At 41.1% G+C, this 22,838-nt stretch overlaps 1 protein-coding gene across 1 annotated transcript in view; it reads right to left on the bottom strand.

Annotated features, from left to right (window-relative positions):
• Positions 1-13,664: 13,664 nt before the first annotated feature.
• Positions 13,665-22,838, bottom strand: part of marc1 (mitochondrial amidoxime reducing component 1) — a 28,588-nt gene continuing 19,414 nt past the window's right edge. The window contains exons 4-7 of the mRNA XM_028820573.2: positions 19,887-20,027; positions 19,397-19,458; positions 16,446-16,517; positions 13,665-14,697 (exon numbers count right to left, since the gene is read on the bottom strand). Coding sequence (XP_028676406.1) covers positions 14,571-14,697; positions 16,446-16,517; positions 19,397-19,458; positions 19,887-20,027 — 402 coding nt within the window. The 3' untranslated portion in view covers positions 13,665-14,570. The remainder of the gene's footprint in view (positions 14,698-16,445; positions 16,518-19,396; positions 19,459-19,886; positions 20,028-22,838) is intronic.

The raw sequence follows: 22,838 nt of genomic DNA, 5'->3' as shown, positions 1-22,838 counted from the left end.
TGTGTGTGTGTGTGTGTAGGGTGTCATTGAAGAGTTTCGAGGTTTCATGTCGAGTGTTTGGAGTGAATTTCAAAGCCGTGTGAAGCGGTTTAAGTTACACTTTCACGATCGCCCCCTCCCTTTATTGCCACCATAAGTCATGATTCATATCCGGATGGGGCTTTTCTTTTTTTTTTTGACCCTTGTACACTCACATCTAAAGTGACATTTTTTCAGAGTTAAATATAGAATTGAAAGGAATCGACTGCTCTCAATCAGCAGACATAACAATCTGGGGAAAGGATGTCAGGAGGGCCCAGCAGGCAGCGAGATGAAGTTATTTCAGGTGCGGGACAGTCCGGCCACGGAAACATTAAAAAGACGGAGGGGGAGAGAAAGTGAGCGAGTGGGCGGGCGGGTCCCGGTCCCGTGGAAATGCGTGTTTAGTGACATGCAACGCGAGCGCGCGACACTCGTGAGACCACCGGGACCCGGTTTATGAGTGTGGGCACCTGGGAAAGGGAGCGGTGTGTTTGTAAAGGCCCTAAAGGAGCCTTGTGGGGGCGCCGAATATGAAGGACTACACTGTAAGAAAACCGGGGGTTGGGGGTTTGAGGTTCGAAAAATAATATATGGCACCTTCCTAAAATGTCTACAAACAACCCAAATAGGAATTATCAGTCGATGTCTTTCATTCTTTATATCTTATCACATCTCTTAACAATGCTTTTTCTGTCCATTTCTCTGTCTCGTCATATTTTACAGTGTCTTTCATGTCTGTCTATAATATACCGCCTTTCATATAAGTATCTCTATCAAATGACATTTGTACTTTCCTTTTATAGATCTATCTATCTATCTATCTATCTATCTATCTATCTATCTATCTATCTATCTATCTATCTATCTATCTATCTATCTATCTAATCCTGTCCTGCCAACTACGCTATCCAGCTATCTATTATAAGGTGCCTTTCGTATCTGTCTTTCTGTTTAGTGCCATTTGTACTTTTCTAATATATCCTTTATTATATATATATTTCATATCTACCTATAGCGCCAATTGTACTTTTAAAATATTTTATAGTGCCTTTATATCTATTTTTCTATTTAGTGCTATCTATCTATCTATCTATCTATCTATCTATCTATCTATCTATCTATCTATCTATCTATCGCATTTTAATATAATAATATAATAATAATTCATCACACTTATATAGCGCATTTTACGTTTATTGCGTAGTCGCTGAGTCGCTGCTGGCCACTGACATGTCTGTTTTCAGATACTTCGCGCTGCAGGCCACACGTAATGCTGAAGTCTCACCTCGCACATGAATTTTAGAGGCGATATCATATTGTAATGCAGATTTGGTTCCCGGGAAGTCCTGTCAAGCCGTTTCTTTCGTGTACTTATACTTACTTACCGTACCTGTGCACGCTGCAACATATTATTATACTCTTTTGTTTTGTATTATAATATGTAGTTATTTTGCAGCCTAATTAGTTTATTGCTCATCCGGATGAATTAGATGGCAATAAAGTTTTCGCACGAGGTACAGCCTTCATGTGAATAAGTTCCTCCAAAAATGTGCCAATCGGCATCAAACCATTGAGCTGGGAAAACACAAAAGGACTGTAACTGTTTATGGCTTAAACGGATAATTTTAAAAATGTACAAAATCCCCTCAGCGAGTGCGCGTTTTTGCTGATCTTTATTGCGAAGCGCCAGTCCGCCTCGCGGTACTGATTCATCTAAATCAGTTGTTCCGTCAAAAATATGAGGCTTCATGTTCTCATAAAAACTTTGACAATTTTTAAGAACTTAATAAAATACTTGAGTTTTGCTTCATCATTTAAAAAACAAATTGCACTCGTTAATCTATCGTTACATTTGTTTAGTAAAATTGTAACATTATGAATCTTTTTAAAAGCTCTGTTAATATTATCTTGTTTTAAAGATATTTCACACGTTTGTAATGAATAGGGTTATTCTTATTAAAAGTGAGAAGAAAAAGAAATCCGAAAGACAAAAGATGTTCAACAGAATTAAAACCGAAGGATTAAAAGGAAAATGGTGCGTGTCACAGTACAGCAGGAGACACAGCGGCCTCTGCTGGCCGACACGTGTAAGCGTCTGTGTGGAGTACTCCCATCTGACCGCCCAGAAATAACGCGAACACCGGGGAACAGGAATTGTTTTTTAATGTTATTGATTAATTATGTGTTGCGATTCCATTTTTCAACATACTCTGCTTTAACTGGGTACAATTTAAGTGTACGTTAACATTACTTTGTGTCTTCAATTTTGATTTTTCATTTTTTCAAATGAGTTGCAGGGAAGGAACACGAAAGACAAGGAGTGAGAGTGAGGAGTGAGATTAGGGCATATTGGACCAAGGCAAAGGCAGTACAAATCCATTAGCTCTATTATTATTATTATTATTATTATTATTATTATTATTATTATTATTATTATTATTTATTATTATAAGACCTTTGATATGTAAAGATCTTGCACTGCACGGCAACTGTGATAAATGTTGCTGCTCATCATGCACTCGCATCCATTATATAGTGCCTTACATCTGTATATGTCTATTGTAGGCATAGGCTGCAGGAGAGTTTTTACCCCCAAGCTGTTAGACTCCTTAACACCAGGCTGCCCCCTGGGATCTTCCACACGGCCTCAACCATCTCTAAAAACAGAACTTTTATACATGCGAGCCACTGTCCTGTAAAGACGAGAGTGCGGGGAGAGAAGAACTGAAAATCTCAGACTGACCTTGAAGGATCTGACACTCTTGATATCCTTCTGCTGTGAAACATTCTGACCTGTCATTGTTTACATGTCTTCAACAACTATTATCATACACTGATCACTTCTGTATTATCTATATTTATTTATTAATTAATTAATTAATTAATTAATTAATTAATTAATTAATTTATTTATTTATTTATTATATTACATAGCTATTGACTATATTTATGTATCTAGATTGCAAATACCATACATTGCATCAATGTTCATATTGCTTACTACATGTTAATATTGCTGCTACTTCTTTGTCTTGTCTTTGCACAATGCCGTGTCTTGTTTGTGTTTTAATTTTAAATTTAAATTTAAATTCTATTTTTAATTTATTATTTGCATGTCATGTTGTTACACTGTGGACGCTGAGCTTCACAATTTTGTCTATCTGTATACTTATATATGGTTGAGATGACAACAAAGTTCACTTTGACACTTTGACTTGGTGTGATCCTTGGCTACTGGTACTTAAATGTCCCCATGGATCAATAAAGTATCTATCTATCTATCTATCTATCTATCTATCTATCTATCTATCTATCTATCTATCTATCTATCTATCTATCTATCTATTGTGCCTTTCACATCTATCTATCTATCTATCTATCTATCTATCTATCTATCTATCTATCTATCTATCTATCTATCTATCTATCTATCTATCTATCTATCTATTATATAGTGCCTTTCACATCTATCTATCTATGTATCTATTATATAGTGCCTTTCACATCTATCTATCTATCTATCTATCTATCTATCTATCTATCTATCTATCTATCTATCTATCTATCTATCTATCTATCTATAATATAGTGCCTTTCACATCTATCTATCTATCTATCTATCTATCTATCTATCTATCTATCTATCTATCTATCTATCTATCTATCTATTATATAGTGCCTTTCACATTTATCTATCTATGTATCTATTATATAGTGCCTTTCACATCTATCTATCTATCTATCTATCTATCTATCTATCTATCTATCTATCTATCTATCTATCTATCTATCTATAATATAGTGCCTTTCACATCTATCTATCTATCTATCTATCTATCTATCTATCTATCTATCTATTATATAGTGCCTTTCACATTTATCTATCTATGTATCTATTATATAGTGCCTTTCACATCTATCTATCTATCTATCTATCTATCTATCTATCTATCTATCTATCTATCTATCTATCTATCTATCTATCTATCTATCTATCTATCTATCTATCTTATAGCACCTTTCACTTATATAGCGCCCTTCACATCTCTCTATCTGTATCTTCTGTAGATGTAAAGCCCTTTTTCTCTCAGTGACTTTCTGATGGTGTTACCTAACAAAGGTTTCTGTTGGATTTTGAAGGACCTGTCTAGGGTGTGACGCTTTTCCTTTCCCAGTTTGTGTATTTCTGCTTTTGACTAAGAAATACGCAGACATTCAGGCCTTCATCAACTCCTTTGAGTCCTGTTTGTTAATGTCAAGTTTCCACTAATGTAATGGTTTCTTTACACACACACACGCACACACACACACTCCAGGTGCAGGTTACGCTCTTTCCATTCCCATTGTTTGACTGCTGAAGTGGACTTGAACTTTTCTGAGAGTGAATTCATAAGCTGATCGCGCCCTGGAGCAGACCTTGGATGGAATATTCAGATTTCCATTCGTTTATGGGGCATTATTGCTCCCTGCTGCAAAACGGAGAAGATGGCCAAGATGACTATTTCTGGCTCTGTTTGTTTTAGGAAGGAACTTTCCCAAATTTACTGGGATTGTGCTATTGTTGCTTGCCTTCTGTTTGGCTGGTGGCCAGTTTTAGGTAAGGAGGACGCAGCTTGTGCTCTTATTCCTGCCCTACTGGACTGCGAGGTCTTAGACGTCTTCTGCAGACCCCCGTATCATGAAACATCAAAGTGAGGGGCTTGACGTGCCTGAAAGTGTTAATTACAGTCTGAATTAGTTGTCATTGATGTGATGAGCGCGTTTTGTGACATCCCACAAATTGCTTGGCAACAAACAAACACAATGACCCTGCACTCTGAATTCTAAAAATGAAAAATGAAATATGTGTTATTAATGTTTTTATTTTTGTTTAAGACAGGCAGCAAACCTCTGTCATTCATGACATTCCTGTATTCGAATGTTAAATTCTTATATAACAATCAAACACATGCGAGTAGAAAACATCTGCAAGGCTCCTGCTAGGGAGGCAACGCCATCCCAAGTCAAGAGGGGGCGCTGTTGTTAATGCAGTCGCCCTTTTCTTTCACAGTTCAGAGTAGACAGCCAGAAGGTGAATTACATCACTTCCTCTCTAGCTCAGGAGGCCCCGCCCCTCCCCACAATGACAACAACCAGAAGGAGGCGTTCATTGTGGTCCTGCGACTGACAGAGATGGAGCTCCAGCCATTTATTTGTGTGAGGCCTTTGTCTGGATGGCGATTGTTGTTATTTTGCACCTTTTCTCATACCTTGTTTACCATTCTTTGTTTTTACCAACATTAAACGAGGTTTTCCTACAGTGGCACCCCAAATCTTCTTGCTGCCTAATGTTCATTATTTTACAACTTACCTATATATATATATAATGCCAAGAGTGTAATCCATCTGTCACATGATTACTCGCAAACCACTGGTTTAGAACCTTGATCTTCATCTTAATCAAAACCTTCTGACGTGATACACATTATTGAAGCAAAAAAAATAAATAAAATGTGGCTAGCGGCATCCACCACAAAGTTATCGGGGTCTGTGACTTTCTTATGGCAAACTGCATGGGCACACTGAGCAAGAAGGTGATATGGAAGGGACACAAAGAAGAGCAGCAACATCTGCTGAGCATCAAGCAAATTCCAGAAGATGACTACGCAATAGAAAGAGGAAGAAAGACTGAACACAGTCTGAAAACAGCCTTTTCTCAAATGTTATTCTGTAGTTCTTTCTGGTTTTTTGACTCATGCTTGATTTTTTTTTTCTTTTTTCACCTTGAATTTTGTCTCATGTTTTGGCTTTGGCATTTAGGGCAGTGAGACACAAGTTACTCTTCTTTACATGAACACGTTTCACAAAGTTTGCCACTGTCAGGCGTTGGTCACCTATCAATACTATTTATTAGACTCTCTCTTATTTTCTTCTCCAATGAATGAGGGAGAAAGGCGGTCTTCAATTTTAAAAGTGTGATTTTGTGTGATCCTGTCGTTTCCTGTCCGAGGATTAGTTCAATTTTCCGGAGCTACTCATTTAAGGAGTTGTGCTCCCTGCCTAAGATGGGTTGAAATCTAATTAACCAATGTAGGCCTCAGCTTTAACATGCACATGTTAACATGCAATGCACATGGCTCTGTTATATGCCATTTGGTATGAGAGTCATAAAAGCAGTGTTAGTGTTTGTAATGTGCCAACTGTTGGAATAACAAAAAAAATAATTTTTATTAGTACAAATGTTTGTGATGCACCATCTGTTGGAATGACAAATGCAATGTATATGTCTCTATTATATGCCAATTAGAATGAGATTCTTAAAAGCAGTGTTATTGTTTATGATGTCCCATCGGTTGGAATGAGAACTGCAATGCAATGTATTACTACAAGTGCAATACTTTTTATTATTATAAATATTTGTGATGCACCATCTGTTGGAAAGAGAAATGCAATGCATTGTATTACTACAAGTGCAATGCTTTTAATTATTACAAATGTTTGTGATTCACCATCTGTTGCAATGGCAAATGCAATGCTTTTTAGTATTACAAAATTATTTGTGATGTGATCTGTTGGAATAAGAAATGCAATGCATTGTATTACTACAAGTGCAATGCTTTTTATTATTACACATGTTTGTGATGCACCATCTGTTGGAATGAGAAATGCAATGCATATATCTCTATTTTACGCCATTTAGTACGAGATTCTTAAAAGCAGTGTTATTGTTTATGATGTGCCATCTGTTGGAACGAGAAATGCAATGCATTGTATTACTACAAGTGCAATGCTTTTTATTATTGCACATGCACTGGCAATCGGAAGGTTGCCGGTTCGAATCCCGTAAATGCCAAAAGGGACTCTGCTCTGTTGGGCCCTTAAGCAAGGCCCTTAACCTGCAATTGCTAAGCGCTTTGAGTAGTGAGAAAAGCGCTATATAAATGCAAAAAATTATTATAAAAAAATTATTATTATTATTATGTTTGTGATGCACCATCTGTTGGAATGACAAATGCAATGCATCTGTCTCTATTTTACACCATTTAGTTTGAGATTCTATAAAGCAGTGTTATTGTTAATGGTGTTCCATCTGTTGGAACGAGAAATGCAATGCATTGTATTGCTACAAGTGTTTGTGATGAGCCATCTGTTGGAATGACTGAGACATAGCAACCAGACAGACACTTATCCTTTTATTAAGGTGGATATTTTAGCAAAAAAAAAAAAACCACACGTGTTTTGTCTGGTGTGAGCATACGAATGGATGACACAACATGTGAATTATGCGACACGAGAAGCGTGCCTTTTTCTTTTTGTGGACTATTCTTGCTGCTGTCCAGTACGATTCTGTTCATTCTTCATGAAAACTGAAGATTAAAATTTTTTCACCACCACTACAATCTACATGGGGTAAGTAACATACAAATGTCATTTTTTGGGGTGTTGTGTTCCTTTAAATGCTTTTAAGATGCCATTTTGTTCAGAGGAGCAAAGGGCACGCTCAAAACCAGTAGCCAAGGAGCGAGACGTGAGGAGAACAAAGCTCGACTGACAAGTGCTGGAGAGAGACAGAGGGTCTGTGAAATGGCGGCCTACACATCAGGCGTGTGAATTCAGTGCAGTGCTTGGCGTGTGGCAAATTCATGTTTTCCTTTTAGGAACTTTCTAGAATTCTTTTTTTTTCTTCGATCCGCAGTGGGTCGAATCCGAGGATGTGGACATGGAGGACGGGCTGTATAATAGTCGTGAACAATCATTAAAATGAGCAAAAAAAAATGTCCAAATGTCAGAGGTGATAAGAGGCCGTGGAGGGCCGAGGCCCGTTTATGAGTCTTCTTCTTCTTCAAGGCCCCGCACCATCTGGCCATTTTCTGTGCTGCTCAACAGAACAACTGCGTTAAAATTAATAAGTGGAATCATTCATATTATTCTTCCCGGTGTAGGCCCTTCTGCCCAAAACCATCCCTGTAAAGCAGACACGCACAACATAAGCCGTCGTTAAATTATTTAGAAGCAGGCCTACAGCGTGAGGAGCTCTGAAATCGGTTGGTTTGCTTTGAGTGAATTGACCTCCTAAAGGGTTAATTCCGTTTGTTTTGGTTAAACGCGAATGTTAATGTCATTTTTGGCTGCGCTGTCCCTCAGGGGACAGCATTTGCATTCCTTTGGCATGTTTGTAGGTTCTTGTAGTGACCTTCTTCACAATATTGCTAAACTACAGCCAAGCGAAGCCCACACAGTGATTTGTTTGCATCTAGAGATTCGTCTTTTTATGAAATGTAAATAAACAGGCATATGAAAATTATTTGCAGCTGACCATGAGAAACTGTAAAAAAAAGAACATCCAGACGCGCTCATTTTCTCTTTGCATAAATATCAGTTTTCCAAAAGGATTCAACTGTACGCCCGTCATGAAGAGAAACGACTTGTCCTGTCACTTTATTCACCGGCCTCATCTCTACATGAGGGATATGCCACCGGTTATAAAGGTCAGGCTGGCACCCTACGTGAATGAAGGGAAGTGTGACCTGGCCATCTACCAGGTCCATGTCTAGTGGCAGTCGTGGAAACCTACCTCCTCGATTTCCACGCGAAGTGGGGAGCATCTTGAATTAGGACCTTAGTAGGACCCAACGAGTCATCGGACGCTCAGCTGGTGACACTCACTTTCACAAACAAGTTAGGAATATTGTGCTCCAAGAAGGACTTCTGAAATCAGCTTCTTTATGTCCGGCGCCTCCTGACTCACCGCTATGAGAAAAGCCCACCATATGATGTACCACTCGATACGTGCTAATGTCTGGTAATGCAACTCTTTGAGAAGATCAGAAGAAGGTGGACAAGATCAGGCCACTCAGCCCACCAGAGCTCACCAGTCCTCTTCACTTCACACTTCCCAAATATCATCTAGTTGAGCTTTGACGGGTCCCTCAAGTCCTACCATCTACCACACTCACAGGTCATGGTGGGCAATCTAGCCAGGACTATTCTTTACGAAGGACGCCCAGGGATCTATAATGACCACAGAGAGTCAGGGGCTCATCTGAAGGGATGGCACCATTTTTACAGCACAGTGTCCCCGTCACTACACAGGGACATTGGGGGTCCATGCCCAGACAACAGAGTCAGCGCCCCCTCACCAACACCTCTTCCAGCAGCAGTCCAAGCTTCCCTAGGATGGTGTAATGAAATGAAAGAGAGGAACAACAGATCAAGTGTTGGGGGAATTCCCCGTATAATGGCGGAGATCCTGAGAAATCGTGAAAGACTGAAACAACGGTCAAAATCTGTGAAAACAGGTACTTGACATCGAGATGATAGTCTGCGGGTCTTTTATGTACAAATGACAGGAAATTACAGAGATACAGGAAACGGAATTGAGTCGGGGAGGAAATGATGTTGGGGGCGAAGGATGGAAATGACGTCTTCGTTCTTCGATGACAGGGAGCCGGAGGTGAAGTCATCAACCAGGGACCGGAAGTGGAGTCTTCAGGCAAGCAGGAAGTGGTCCTGTTGCGCTCATTTAGGCCCCTTGGCTGCCCCCGAAGCACACGTGTGTGACAATAGTCTCCCATCCAAGTACTGGCCGGGCCTGAACGTGCTGAGCTTCAGGTGGACGACCTCTCCTGACGTGCAGGTGATGTGGATGCTTTGTTATTTTTTTGGGGTAAGGGTCATGCAATAAAAATGTCATTTTTTTGGGTGGGGGGGTGTATTCCTATAAGGCTCAGCCAATGAGGAGCACAGCGACGCAGGTCACATGACATTGATAAGTCAGATGAGACTCTTGACCAATGAATGAGTGGGACAGGAGGACCTTAAATTCAAAATGACAGACAGACGTAGACTTCCCGTTTATCATGTGTGTTGATTTTTTTTCAGAAGTATCTATTTAAGAATATTTTAGCAAAAAAAATGCACGTGTTTTAGATATTTTGTGCATACAGCTGGATAACCAACATGTGGATCACACGGTGCGAGCAACGTGAGAATTTGTTTCCATGAATGTTCTTCTCATCATTTGCTGTTGCACACCATTGGTCACCAGGGGCTTGTGTTTGATCTTAAACTTCTTCATCTGCATGAAAGCATGAGATTAAAATTTTTTTCTCCATCATTATAAAGCACGTGGGGTAAGTAACATATTTTTAAAAAATCACTTTTGGGTAGGGTGTCCCTCTAAGTCAGGGGTCCTCAAGTTAAATCCCAGAAGGCCGCACTTTTCTTCCAGCTCTATTGCTTAATTGGCGATCAACAGAGCATTTTTCATTGGATGGCAAGTCGATATTTTCTTCCCATGTCAGGTCATTCTTCAATGGTAGATTCTTTCTGAGGATATCCAGCAAAAGGATTTGTGGTCCAGAGCAGATGAGAAGTTCTCAGTCCTTCACTTTATTTTTCCTTGTCTGTTTGTTTCCACATCATTTCTTTAAATGGTGTCACGCGTGTGGGCTTACAAGGCCGATTTTGGGGTTACACGGAGCAAGTAATGGGAGAAGTTCTTCAAAGAGGACCAATGACGGTCTCTTCAACCGAATCCAACTCCATCATTTCTAACAGCAGCGTTTAAAAGAGAGCCATGGCAGGAAGCCATCGTCACACACTGGAAGACAGTTTGGTGGCATTGGCTCACATATGTTTTTGCTCATATTTATCTGCCCCATCCTTTGCTTTGTGGGTTCCATTTGGGACCCCAACTCTTCATGCGACTGTATTTTCATTGTAGAAAAGGTGAACATCACCAAGTTTGATGATGAGGCACTGGCCCCTTTCTCATTTGCATGTGTCAGTCTTTGTTCTTTATTTATTCATTTCCTATTTGTTGAAATATTTTTTATTCGAGGTTTGGAACTCCACGGATTTTAAATATTCAATTATTTCCTTTATAAATATTGTTATTCACTTTGTTATATTTCTTTAATGTTATGCTTTGAATTCTCCTGCAATGCCAATGTTATACGCTCAAGACTCCCAAACAATTCCAAAAATTCCTATTAGAGGGGGAAACTCTGTGAAAAACCCCAGCCAGAAAGTCTTTTGTTTTTCTCTATTGCATCTTCCAAAGCAGAAGCACTCATTAAGATGTTGATATCTCAGATTATATGAATAATTCAGACTGCCTCCATGTGATTAAGAAGCATTTGAAGACCCTCTTGTTCGGTGAATTCCTCTCTAATGGCTTTAACAGCCAAGTCAATGTGACATTCTGGTCATTTGTGAGGGTCAATTTTGTCTCTTTGTCCTGTCACACTTGCTCCTTAACAGACCCCCAGACTGATGTTTCCTCAGTTATGTTGACTTCTTTAGTAAGTGGGTTTTGATAAAAGCTTCTACTAAGCTAACAAATGTGAGTACTTCTTACCGGAGGACCCCTGAAATTTTAGTCCTGTCCGAGTCCCTCCGGTGCGGACCTCATGTTCACGTCTCAATACCTTCTTTAAAAAGTTGTTCAGAAATAAGCCCAAGTTAAACTTGTACCCGTCAGTAACACCATCATTTGAGCGATTCCGATGGGACAAAAATTAGGGAGGTCCTCCCATAACAATCATCTGGTAAGTGAAAAAAATGTCAGGTGTGCCGCCTATTCTGTGTTTGTGCCGCTGACCGTTTTCAGTGGAGTTGCTGCGTTTTCTTTAACGTGTTAGCTTGAGAACCAGGACAGCTCGGAATTCCATTATCCACATTAGAAATACCAAAAGCAGAGCCAAAGCTGAAGAAGCTCTTGACACCATTCATCACACACGTCCGTTTAGCGATTAAACTCATCGATATCTCTGCAGAAGCGGAGTCTCCTCGGCGCTCCCCGGGCACACAAGTGTTTAACGTCAGTCGAGTCCGCTCCGGCCGTGACCTTCCTCGGTCATTCTCGCGTCACGTTACGGGCTCTTCTCTCCCAAAGTGGAATTCTGGTCGGCCAATGCATTAAGTTCTTTTCAGTTTACATTTGGCGCCGCAGCAGTGAAGATTAAAGTGCTTACGAGCCCATTCTGTGACACGATAGGACTAATTGGTCCCCGGGTCAATGTACATCGGGTGAAAACAAAGCTGCTAATGTGTGTGGAGGAAGAGAAAAAGTAGGAAAAGAAGGGAAAAAAAAAACTAATGGAAAACTGAGGTCATCATAACAAATCATTACTGCTTCTTCTCGCGACTCCCCTGGCAGCGCTTATGAATCTCCGCAGCACAGCCATCATGGCCTCGTGGTGCGCGGAGGACTTGTGCCATACGTAGCTCTCGATTCACTTTGTGACGGAAACCAGAGCTCTCCACGCTGGAGCCTTTTAGGGCGGTTCCAGGATTTAAGGCCTGGTAATTTAATGACACAATCAGCCATCTAATGGGCCCTGATGCTAAAACCAATGGAGAAGTGATGGCCACGGGTGCGAAGAAACACAACAGGGTGGGTGTCACTGAAAAGAAAAAAGTGCAAATCCCCGACAAGGAACTTGGACTACGGACCTCACAATGATTTAGTTCGGAGCCCTCGAAGATGGCATGTGTCAGGTGTGACCGAGGGAAACAAAGAATGTTGGGGCACCAACTGGGCAACACCACTTAATTGAGAAACAGGCGATCAACACACAAATGGTGCCCTGGGCACAAATAAAGGTGGCTTGATTCAGCCTGGCATTAAGCAAAATGAAAGCTCCGGCAGTGGGGAACTGCACTGAAGGCTCGGGTCTAAATGACTGGCATCTTTTTGGCAGAAGGGGCGGAGTCAACTCTGGGCGGAGCTAGGCACCCTTGTTGGTCTTCATTTTGGAAATGCGGTGGGAGAGAGAAGACGATACATTTAGGGTCTGCACCCCTTCTCACCCCAAAATGGTATCACTTACCTCATTCGAGTCGGGAAGGTGGTCCCCCGGCACACATGCATGACACAGGCTAGGGTGGGAAAAATCTCAGTGACCACTAGGGGGCAGTAGCCACGTACTCTTAAGGCATTGTGTCATTGATTCCAAGTCATCGTCTCAGCTACATGTCCTTGGCTGCATGGAGTTGGGCAATTTGTCATTCCCTGATCAACCCTCCCCGGTCAGTTGCTGCCCTTATGTTTGACAAGAAGCCATTTAGCATGTGTTATATTTAGGGCAGGCTTCCTCCCTTGACTGTTTTATGGTAACATTATTTTCATTTATTGTCTGCTTTATTCTTTATGGCTGTGCTGTGTTCCATATATTTTGTGAGTGGTCCTCCAAAGGGGTGGGGCCACCTGCCAATCACCCTATAAAACCCAGAGGGTCTCCCACACTTCCTAGAGGTTCATTTCAAATGTGCTCGGCGAGGCCCGCGATTCTTCTGGACTCATTGTAACTGATGGATTTCTGACCCTGTGCTCTGTTTTTTGAATTCGCTTTGGATGTTCTGTTTAGGAACTTTGGATTTCTTTTATTGCTTCAGGCAAACCCTTTGTGTGTTTGTGCTCAGTGCAGCTTCATGTTGTGTCACAGCATTTTCATTAAGAATAAACCTTCCCACTTTATAAAAGATTCTACGAGGCTCTTTTTGTACTGAGCCGGGGTTTTTAAAGGGGTTTCCCCCTCAGTGGGCATTTCTGGAACTTATTGGGTTTTGTGTGATTTGGGACTCCTAGTCCATGACACCAGCCAGCCATATTGTAAAGCGATTGATCAAGGGACAAACTTAAATGACAAAAGAAAATGTAACAGATTCAAGTTTGTTTAATTTGTGCTGCTAATAGCCCAACATACGTGAGGAGTACAAAACTTTTACACGATTGAAATTACAAAGATCAAAACAAAATTATACTTCATCTCTTAAAGTTTTAGTTTTGACCAAAAGAGTGTGTTAAGAAATCAGCAAGTTGAGTAACCTCTATGAAAATACAGCACTAACTATAAAAGGGTGTCACAGGCTTTACAGTTTTTACCGAATTCCCAAGTAATACTCAATATAAATTTCATACTGAATGATGACAAATTCCAAAGGAAAGCACGTCCTGTCAAATCAATGTCAGCAACATGCAGGGGTCAGTCACATCAAATAACCCTGTGGTCACAAATCCAGCAGCGTCCCCATGTACCTCTTCGATTTTATTTTGCCATTATAGAAGGCAGGGATGTCACTCAAGTAAAAAAAATATATATATATATATCGTTCATCAAGAAAGGCTGGTAGAAATGTCAGAAAGGGTTAAAACAAAAATCAATCAGACAAGAAGCGTGAATTCTATTGTGCCGAAAGGTCTGAACAAATAGAGATGACAGAAACTGAAATGACACGCATTATGAACATCACATTTGACACACTGGTTCCCCTCAACAGTCATTGTGGTAAACTCTTCTGCCCAATCAGCAAGTTCAAGCATATTTTTTTGGACTGAAATGGAACTAGATAGAGGATATTAATTACAGATATGCCAGTTTCACTATTATGCGGACTTCCCCATTTTTGCTAAATTTGCTCTTAAAATGAATGAGGTTACAAATATGAAAATACAGAAGCTTGCATGTTTTGTCAAAAAAAAAAAACAACAAAGAAAAAAACAAAGCTTTAAGAAGAGGCAACGGCAATGGAGTCGGGCACTGAAAGCAAATCGGGTCCGCCGTCTAGTAGGTTATCATGTAGACGGGATCTCCAACCTGAAGAACCCCAGTCGTGTCGACGCTGTAGTACTGTCCAAACTTGGGTGACGTCTTGTAGATTTGCTGCTCCGCTGGGTCACACTGACGGTAGCTGTGGAAAAGACATTCAGAAATCATCAGTACCAGTAGGTGTGTTGAAGGAAGCTCCACAACTGAAGCTCAAATGAAGCGGTGTAGGATAGGAGCAGGGCTGTAGAATGAAGTGGTCGGGTTAAGAGGTCACTGACAGGAGGCGCAATGCCCCGATCTAATACACAAAGAGCATTCAGGGCAAGCCCCTCAACCTGGCAGGAGACCCGTGAGCTTATACATGGGTTCCATTTTACTTTGTGTTTCAGAAGGGGTGACCTGTGGTTTGGTCCGAGTCTGCACAAAGGAGCTGAGGACCAGCTGGGGGAGTTCTAGCAGGGTGGCGCCAGGAGTTCCCAGAGACATTTCAATTCCTTGATGCAATTCCGGGGTGGGCCATAGAAGTCATTCCTGCTTGGGGAGCCTTCAAAGGCTCCTGAGATTGTAGTTGGAAGGATTGGTGTGGAAAACGGGTAATCTGGTGGGAGAATGAGAAAGAGAGACCAGAAAAAGAAAAAGAGTGGAAGGATTCAGGAGGAAGGCCAGTGGGTCAGGCAAACTTCTCAGGAGACGTGTTAACCTGTTACAGGCCATGGCACATTAGACAGCCTTTCCAAAGATTTTCAATTGTAGTTTTCATTTATACAATCCTAGCCAGTCAGAGGCAGTCGCAACATGCTGCTGTGAAACTGATCACCTAATGTGACATAACCAACGACCGAGACCAACTAGTCTGCGAATGGCTAGGATAAAATCAAACCAGCCTGATATTCTGGTCAGTCTCTGGTGAGCTGACATGCAATGACTGCTCATTCAGAAGTACAAAACACAAAATGTATTGACTAGGTAAGGGACCTCACAAACAGAAGAGAAACTCACCTGCCTGATGTGTTGTATTTTACATACCATAACAGAATGGAAAAAAGAATTAAATAGCAGAGGTTACTATTAAACATCCCTCAGGCAGGACACTACTGGCTGTCTGAAAAAGGGGCAACCATGACGGTAAATGTGACACGGGCTGCAATTCTGTCATGTAATTAGACCTGGTGAAGCAACAAAATTGGCAAATCTGACATGCCATACGACACAAAGTTGCACAATGCGACATCGGCTTAAATTGAACTCCGAGAGGAATGCCAAACTATTGTTATCTTAATGGATTAATTTGGATTTGTTTTAAAAAACCGACATGACAAACACATCATCTCTCTCTCTCTCTATTAAGTGATTACATGTCTGTTCAGCTGGCATCCGTGCCCCATGCAATGGGTGTAATGTTGTCAGGTGTCCACAAGAGGCCAGAAATGTCCAATGAACAAAGTCAAGTGGCAGGATAATAATAATAGTAACCCGCATTGTGTACATCCGTGCGTCACGTCATCCGGCATCCACAACAGTACTGGCATATCCGATGAAGAAAGGCAACGAGATGTACAAAGAAAGGCATGTCTGGTCAACAGAGGTTTGTAAACGCACAACGCGATCCAATCAGACCGACTGTACCATTAGCTATGTTAGGTAATCGTAATTTAAAAGAATCAAAACATTTTCATTTGATTCAACTGTATTGTTGCTGCAGGTTTCTTTACCAGTTGGACGAGTAACAAATAACTCTTATTGTTTTGTGGGGATAATGATAATGAAGTGAACTGAATAATTTATAAACAGAAATACCGAGATTCAAAATCCAAGTATGCGATAAACCAGAATCGACCTTCCACACGTTGTCATCGTCATTTTAACTTCTGAACTAACAAACAGGCGTACCTTTTTAGTGTTTCAAGCGGCTGCTTTCTGTCGATGATGCCAGTTTCAGGGTCCACCGTTGTCATAATGCATCTGAAAAGAAAGAAAGGATGAGCAGAACTTTAAAAGGTGGATGTGGCTGCGTTCACTCACTCACTTGATTGCTTTTCTAAAGGCTGTTATTCCAAAGCATTATGGTGGGGGGGGGGCCGAATTCTGGCAACATTTCACACAAGGTGGGCATCGATTCTACTCCAAAACACTCTTTTGCAAGTTTTGTCCTTTCTCCCCCCGTTTTTTTGACCAATGAATGTGGGAGAAAGGCAGATCTTTCATTTTAAAAGTGTTATCTTGTGGAAAAGGGCTTTCTGTCGGAAGATTACTTTCATTTTCCAGAGCTATTTATTTAATGAGTTGTGCTCTCTGTCTATGGCGGGGTGAAATCTAAGTAACCAATGTAGGCCTCAGTGTTAACAAGTGTAGTGCACCATCTATTGGAATGTATTTAGTAATGCATGTAGTAATAAAATATATTGCATTTTTCATTCCAATAGATGGCACAACGCAACCATTTGTAGTAAAAAATGCATTGCATTTTTCATTCCAACAGATGGTGCAACATAAACATTAGCACTGCTTTTACGAATCCCAAATCAAATGTCAGCTAACAGAGACACACAAACACACATTTGCTTCTATTAAGGTAGACAGATAGCACAGTCAGGATGAAATCTAAGTAATCAACACAGACCTCAGTGTTAACGTTTGCAGTGCACCATCTACTGGAATGAATTTTGTAAAGCAAGAAGTAACTAAATGCATTACATTTCTCATTCCAGCAGATGGTGCATCACAAACATTTGTAGTTATAAAATGCATTGCATGGTTCATTCCAACAGACGATGCAACACATGCATTAGCACTGCTTTAATGAATTCCAAATTAAGTGTCAGCTAACAGACACATACACACACATGTCCTTCTATTAAGGTGGACTAGCTGTTCTACCTGTTAAACTCTAAGTAATCAATGTAGATGCGTTGGTGTGCTGGGGAGGCAGCATTAAGAGGAAAGACGCCTCACGCCTGGACAAACTGGTGAGGAAGGTAGGCTCTATTGTTGGCATGGAGCTGGACAGTTTAACATCTGTGGCAGAGCGAAGGGTGCTCAGCAGGCTCCTATCAATTATGGAGAATCCACTGCATCCACTAAACAGTATCATCTCCAGACAGAAGAGCAGCTTCAGCAATAGACTGCTGTCACTGTCCTGCTCCACTGACAGATTGAGGAGATCGTTCCTCCCCCAAACTATGCGACTCTTCAATTCCACCCGGGGGTGTAAACGTTAACATTTAACATTATACAAAGTTATTGTCTGTTTTTCACCTGCATTATTATCATTCTTTAATTTAATATTATTTATTGTATCATTATGCTGCTGCTGGAGAATGTGAATTTCCCATTGGGATTAATAAAGTATCTATCTATCTATCTATTGGAATTATTTTGTAATGCATGTAGTAATTAAATGCATTGCATTTGTCATTCCAACAGATGGCACATCACATACATTTGTAGTAATAAAATGCATTACTATAAATGTTTGTGATGCGCCATCTATTGGAATGACAAACATAATCCATATGTCTCTGTTATATGCCATTTTGGTCTGGGATTCGTAAAAGCAGTGTTAATGTGTACTGGAATGACAAAGGCAATGCTTTTTATAAGTAAAAATGTTTGTGAGGCGCCATCTTTTGGAATGACAGAGATATAGCAACCAGACAGACATTTATTTTTTTTATTAAGGCGTAGTACTAGGGTGTTGTACCGTGTTAGCCATTATGAATGTAGAGAAAAGCCAAGTAAAATGACACCTTTTATTGGCTAACTAAAAAGATTACAATATGCAAGCTTTCGAGGCAACTCAGGCCCCTTCTTCAGGCAAGATACATCTTGCCTGAAGAAGGGGCCTGAGTTGCCTCGAAAGCTTGCATATTGTAATCTTTTTAGTTAGCCAATAAAAGGTGTCATTTTGCTTGGCTTTTCTCTTTTTATTAAGGCGGATATTTTAGCAACAAAAAATACATGTGCTCTGTAAAATGGATGCCTTAGCATGTGGATTATGCAACACGATTAACTTGAGATTTTTTTATGGTCCATTCTGGTGGTTGTCCAGAAACCAAAATACCCTTTGGGTTCCATTCTATCAGAAACTTTCCTTTGCCCATTCTCCATGAAATCATGAGACTCAAATTTTTCACGGTCATCACTGCAAACTGAACCGGGTAAGTAACTTTAAATAAATAAATAAGATTGGGCGGCACGGTGGCACAGTGGGTAGCGCTGCTGCTTCGCAGTAAGGAGACCTGGGATCGCTTCCCGGGTCCTCCATGCGTGGAGTTTGCATGTTCTCCCCATGTCTGTGTGGGTTTCCTGTGTGTGCCCTGTGGTGGATTGGCGTCCTGCCCAGGGATTTGTTCCTGCCTTGCGCCCTGTGTTGGCTAAGATTGGCTCCAGCAGACTCCCGCGACCCTGTGTTAGGATATAGCGGGTTGGATGATGACTGACTGACTGATAACTAAGATTTCCGAGTGGGGTACTCCTCGAAGGTCTTATTGCATAACACCACGTGACTGAGATGAAATGCACCCCCAGGTTTGTAGCCGTGTCTCATGTTCAGAGTAGCAGCCTGGACCCACAATGCTAAATTCCTTCAGAATGTTAAACCCTTTGATTGTGTTGCTTCTAAATCTCCATGTGTGGAAACTCAAAAGGCTCAAAGAAACGGCACTGAACTTCAACAAACACACACATTGGAGGCACAGTGATTTAAACCAACGCATTGACTTACATTCGATTAGCATCACACACATTTTTTTTTTTTACAGATTAAACTTTTCATGCAAGGCTGACAGGGGAGACTTGAGAGGCAGATTTAATTCTCACTTACTCGAATGAATGAGACTTACCTTCCACATGACATGACGCGGTGCAGTCTGATGCTGCCAATTTGAAGTTCGTCCCAAGAGTCCTGAGGATTACAAGTCAATTGTGAGAACAAAGCCGAGTGCCTACTGGGTGTAAAGCCATAACCGTCATTTACATGCTGCATAGTAGAAGTGCCATTCCGTCTGGTGCCTGTATTTGTAGGTTGTGATAGGAAGCTGACACCAACGGGACTTGGAAAAGTCCCATGGAAAAGTTTAGCATCACTAGTTAACCTGCCCTACTTATAACATCGATATTTATATGCATATACAGCCATTAAAAAGGAACCATTTGAATGTTGTGCGAATGTTTAGATCCCTATGCGGCCCCGTTTGTTTGTTTTTTATGCCACTGCCCAGTCCAGCGCCAGCACCCAGGAATTGGAAGGCACCACCTTCTTATATGATAGGACCGGTTATGTGGTCTGCTCCAGCTTATCTAGTAGGACATGACGTGTCCTCAGAGTTGTACCTCTGCAAATGGCTCACACCCTGCGACAACGATGTTGGGTCTGAAGTTTGCCACCGACGCCTTCTTCTCCAGTCTACCATTGAGGTCTTCCACTGAAGCTTCGGAGAGCAGCAAAATAGGACTGCAGTCTGGATACATGACCTGAAAAAAAATCAAAAACGACAAAAATAAATGCATTTCTGTAATCATGGGTAGAGCAGGTGTGACCAACGTGGAGTTTATCCGAGAACAAACGTATTGTTTGTACATTTAGTTTTAGTCTGGAGGATCAAAGGCTGAAGATGCAAACCAAGACCTAAAACCAAAAAAAAAAAACAAAAAAAACGAGTGAAGGCGAGACGATTGTGCAAACCTTTCTAAAAGCAGCAAGAAGAGAATTGTGACTGACAGAGCGTGAAACTGTTAGAGACTCAAAGAAACAGGAAGGCAGCCAGATCAAGAAAATGGAAGAACTGGGAGATGAAGGGTCAACATGGGCTGGTAAGATTGTGGATGATGGTGAGAGAAAAAAGAGAAAGAACCAAAACGAATTGTTAGGCCGAAAACACAAAACCAAAGTGGATGGCAACAAAAAAAACAAAAAAAAACTACAAAGCTGTTTGAATTTCCTCTAACTACTCTACCACAGGTTTTTAGAAACAAGATACTAGACAACTGCACGCCGCCATCTTAAATAGGGACAGCACATTGAGCAACTTGTGTGTCCTATGAGCAGCAAAAGATGCAGCAACAGTAAACTATAAGCGGACAGCCAAGTAGCAGACGACAGAAAATATCAGTGACCACACCAAAGCCAAACTAATGATATCAACAAGAAACAACAGGCACTTTCCAACTGCAGGAACTTTTGTCAGGGACGTTTTAAAAACTTTTTAGCATTCCCATTGCAGGCACTTGGGTCATTTGGAGTTCCTGGTACCTTTTTTTTTAGCTCCTAATCCAGAGTGTGTGCTTTCTGGTCAACCAGGAACTATCGAGGGTGGGGCTTAGGCGAGGAATTGTGCTGATTGGCTGACCACAAGCACTGGTGCCATCTTACAAATCTGTAGTTTGCACAGATAACAGGGGAGTTATCAGCGACGATGGAGTGTCGCACCGCATCACTCTCCACAATCGTCTTCCTGGTGCGCCATACACTGCAACGAAGCCATAATCTCTCACGTGAAGTCGCAATCGCTTCAAAGCAATAAGGGGGAGGGATTCCCTGTGGATCCCCTGATTGTGTTGAACTTCACATTGCTTCACTCTTCGATGCGGTTCATGGTAGGAGGCAGCTATGAAGCAAAAATCTCCCGTGAAGTCGCAATCGGTTTGAAGCAACAAGTGCGTTCCGCTTCACACCGCATCACTTTCCATCGCTGGCACCATATAAGGCAGCGGTTCTCAAACTGTGGGGCGTGCCCCCCTAGGGAAGTAACAATAAAAGGGGGCGAGAATGTTGCCATATGTGGCGTAATTTCGCTATTCGTGGGGAAATTTTAAACTTGTAGCGGTGTATTGGCAGCAAAAAATATAGGAATAAATTTTATTAGGGTTTCAAAAAAACGTTAGGGGGGCGCGATTAAAACTTATGAAAACTCGGATCGCAAATACTTAAAGGCTGAAAAACGCTGATATAAGGGGAGGATTCGACTGGTAATTACAATACTGATAATTTATGAGTGGCATTAATCCTTGGTCTGCGAGTTAGTAATTTACCCTTTAATGAATGAGACATCAGAATCGAGTGGTGGACGTCGCTGATTGGGGGTCTTGGTGCATTCATTCAACTTTCATCTCAGATCCTTTAAGATTTACTCATTCTGTGCTTAACATGGGTGGGATTATCAAGCAGACTTCCCCTGAAGAAGGTGAGGACCACCTAGCAAGACCTGAACTTAGTCTCATATCAGCCTGTGAATTTTGAAGGCGCTTCACTATGCACCGTGTCACTCTTTGCATGTCACATATTTTGCATAAAAGGTTGCAGCTCCTGTTGTGTGGTGGGAACTCACCACATGAAAGTAGTCAGAGACCACAAGTGGCCCGGGGTCTACCATCGTACACAAACTCAATGGTTCCTGAAAACAAAGTTCCTGTGGTGGCAAAAGGATTAATAAGAAAAAAAAAGTGAGTCTAGTGATTCTAGAAATAAATCAAACTACCGTGTATATAAAATAAATCCTGATGTCAACACTAAGATTTATCACAGAAACAATCCATCCCACTTCTTAACCTGCTTATCCAGGGTAGAGCTTTGGGAAGTGGTAGAAGTTGCTGACATTTTCTGTCGACCGCTACTTTGCTGCCCCCTTATAGTTTACTGTTGCTGCATCTTTTGCTGCTCATGGGACAAGGAAGTTGCTTGACGTGCTCCCCCTATTTAAGATGGCGGCGTGCTATCTCGGCAAGTAACGGGCACAAGACAGGATTGACTCAAAAAGGGTGCCAGTCTATCGCAGGGTGAACACCCACACTTTTGGTCTTGAATGCATTTATTTCTTTAGTTAAACTTTTTTTTTTTTTGTCCAAAAAGTCCCCACACACTGATGTCGAGAATGTCATTGACCAGCTTGTGTTCTCACCACAGGCCAGCGTCTGCAGCAAACAACGTAACGAAAAAATTAAATGACATCATTAACACCGATTTAAAAGAAAAAAAAGTATAAAAAAATGAATAAAAAAAACTTTCAAAACTATTTTAAAACAATTGGAAATTATAACAGGCGTCTTCATGGTCTTTAAACTTTAAGAAGAAAGGAAGTTATATCAGTCAGTTCAAGGTAAATGGCAACGACTGTCCAACTGCACTTATGATGTTCTTAGAAGAGGAACATATCTCCATTGACAATGTGATCCTCCAACGATAGACACTGACACCATTTGGCCAGAAGGGGGCAACATCTGCCACTTTATCCACCATAAGTTCCTAACATCACACTGTGAAGGCCTCCTCACCCAATTTCAAGGGCA

This window comes from Erpetoichthys calabaricus, chromosome 15 (genome assembly GCF_900747795.2).
Source record: "Erpetoichthys calabaricus chromosome 15, fErpCal1.3, whole genome shotgun sequence".
NCBI lineage: Eukaryota > Metazoa > Chordata > Cladistia > Polypteriformes > Polypteridae > Erpetoichthys > Erpetoichthys calabaricus.
Note: the sequence above shows the minus strand (reverse complement) of the source record. Positions and strands in the feature narration are given on the sequence as shown.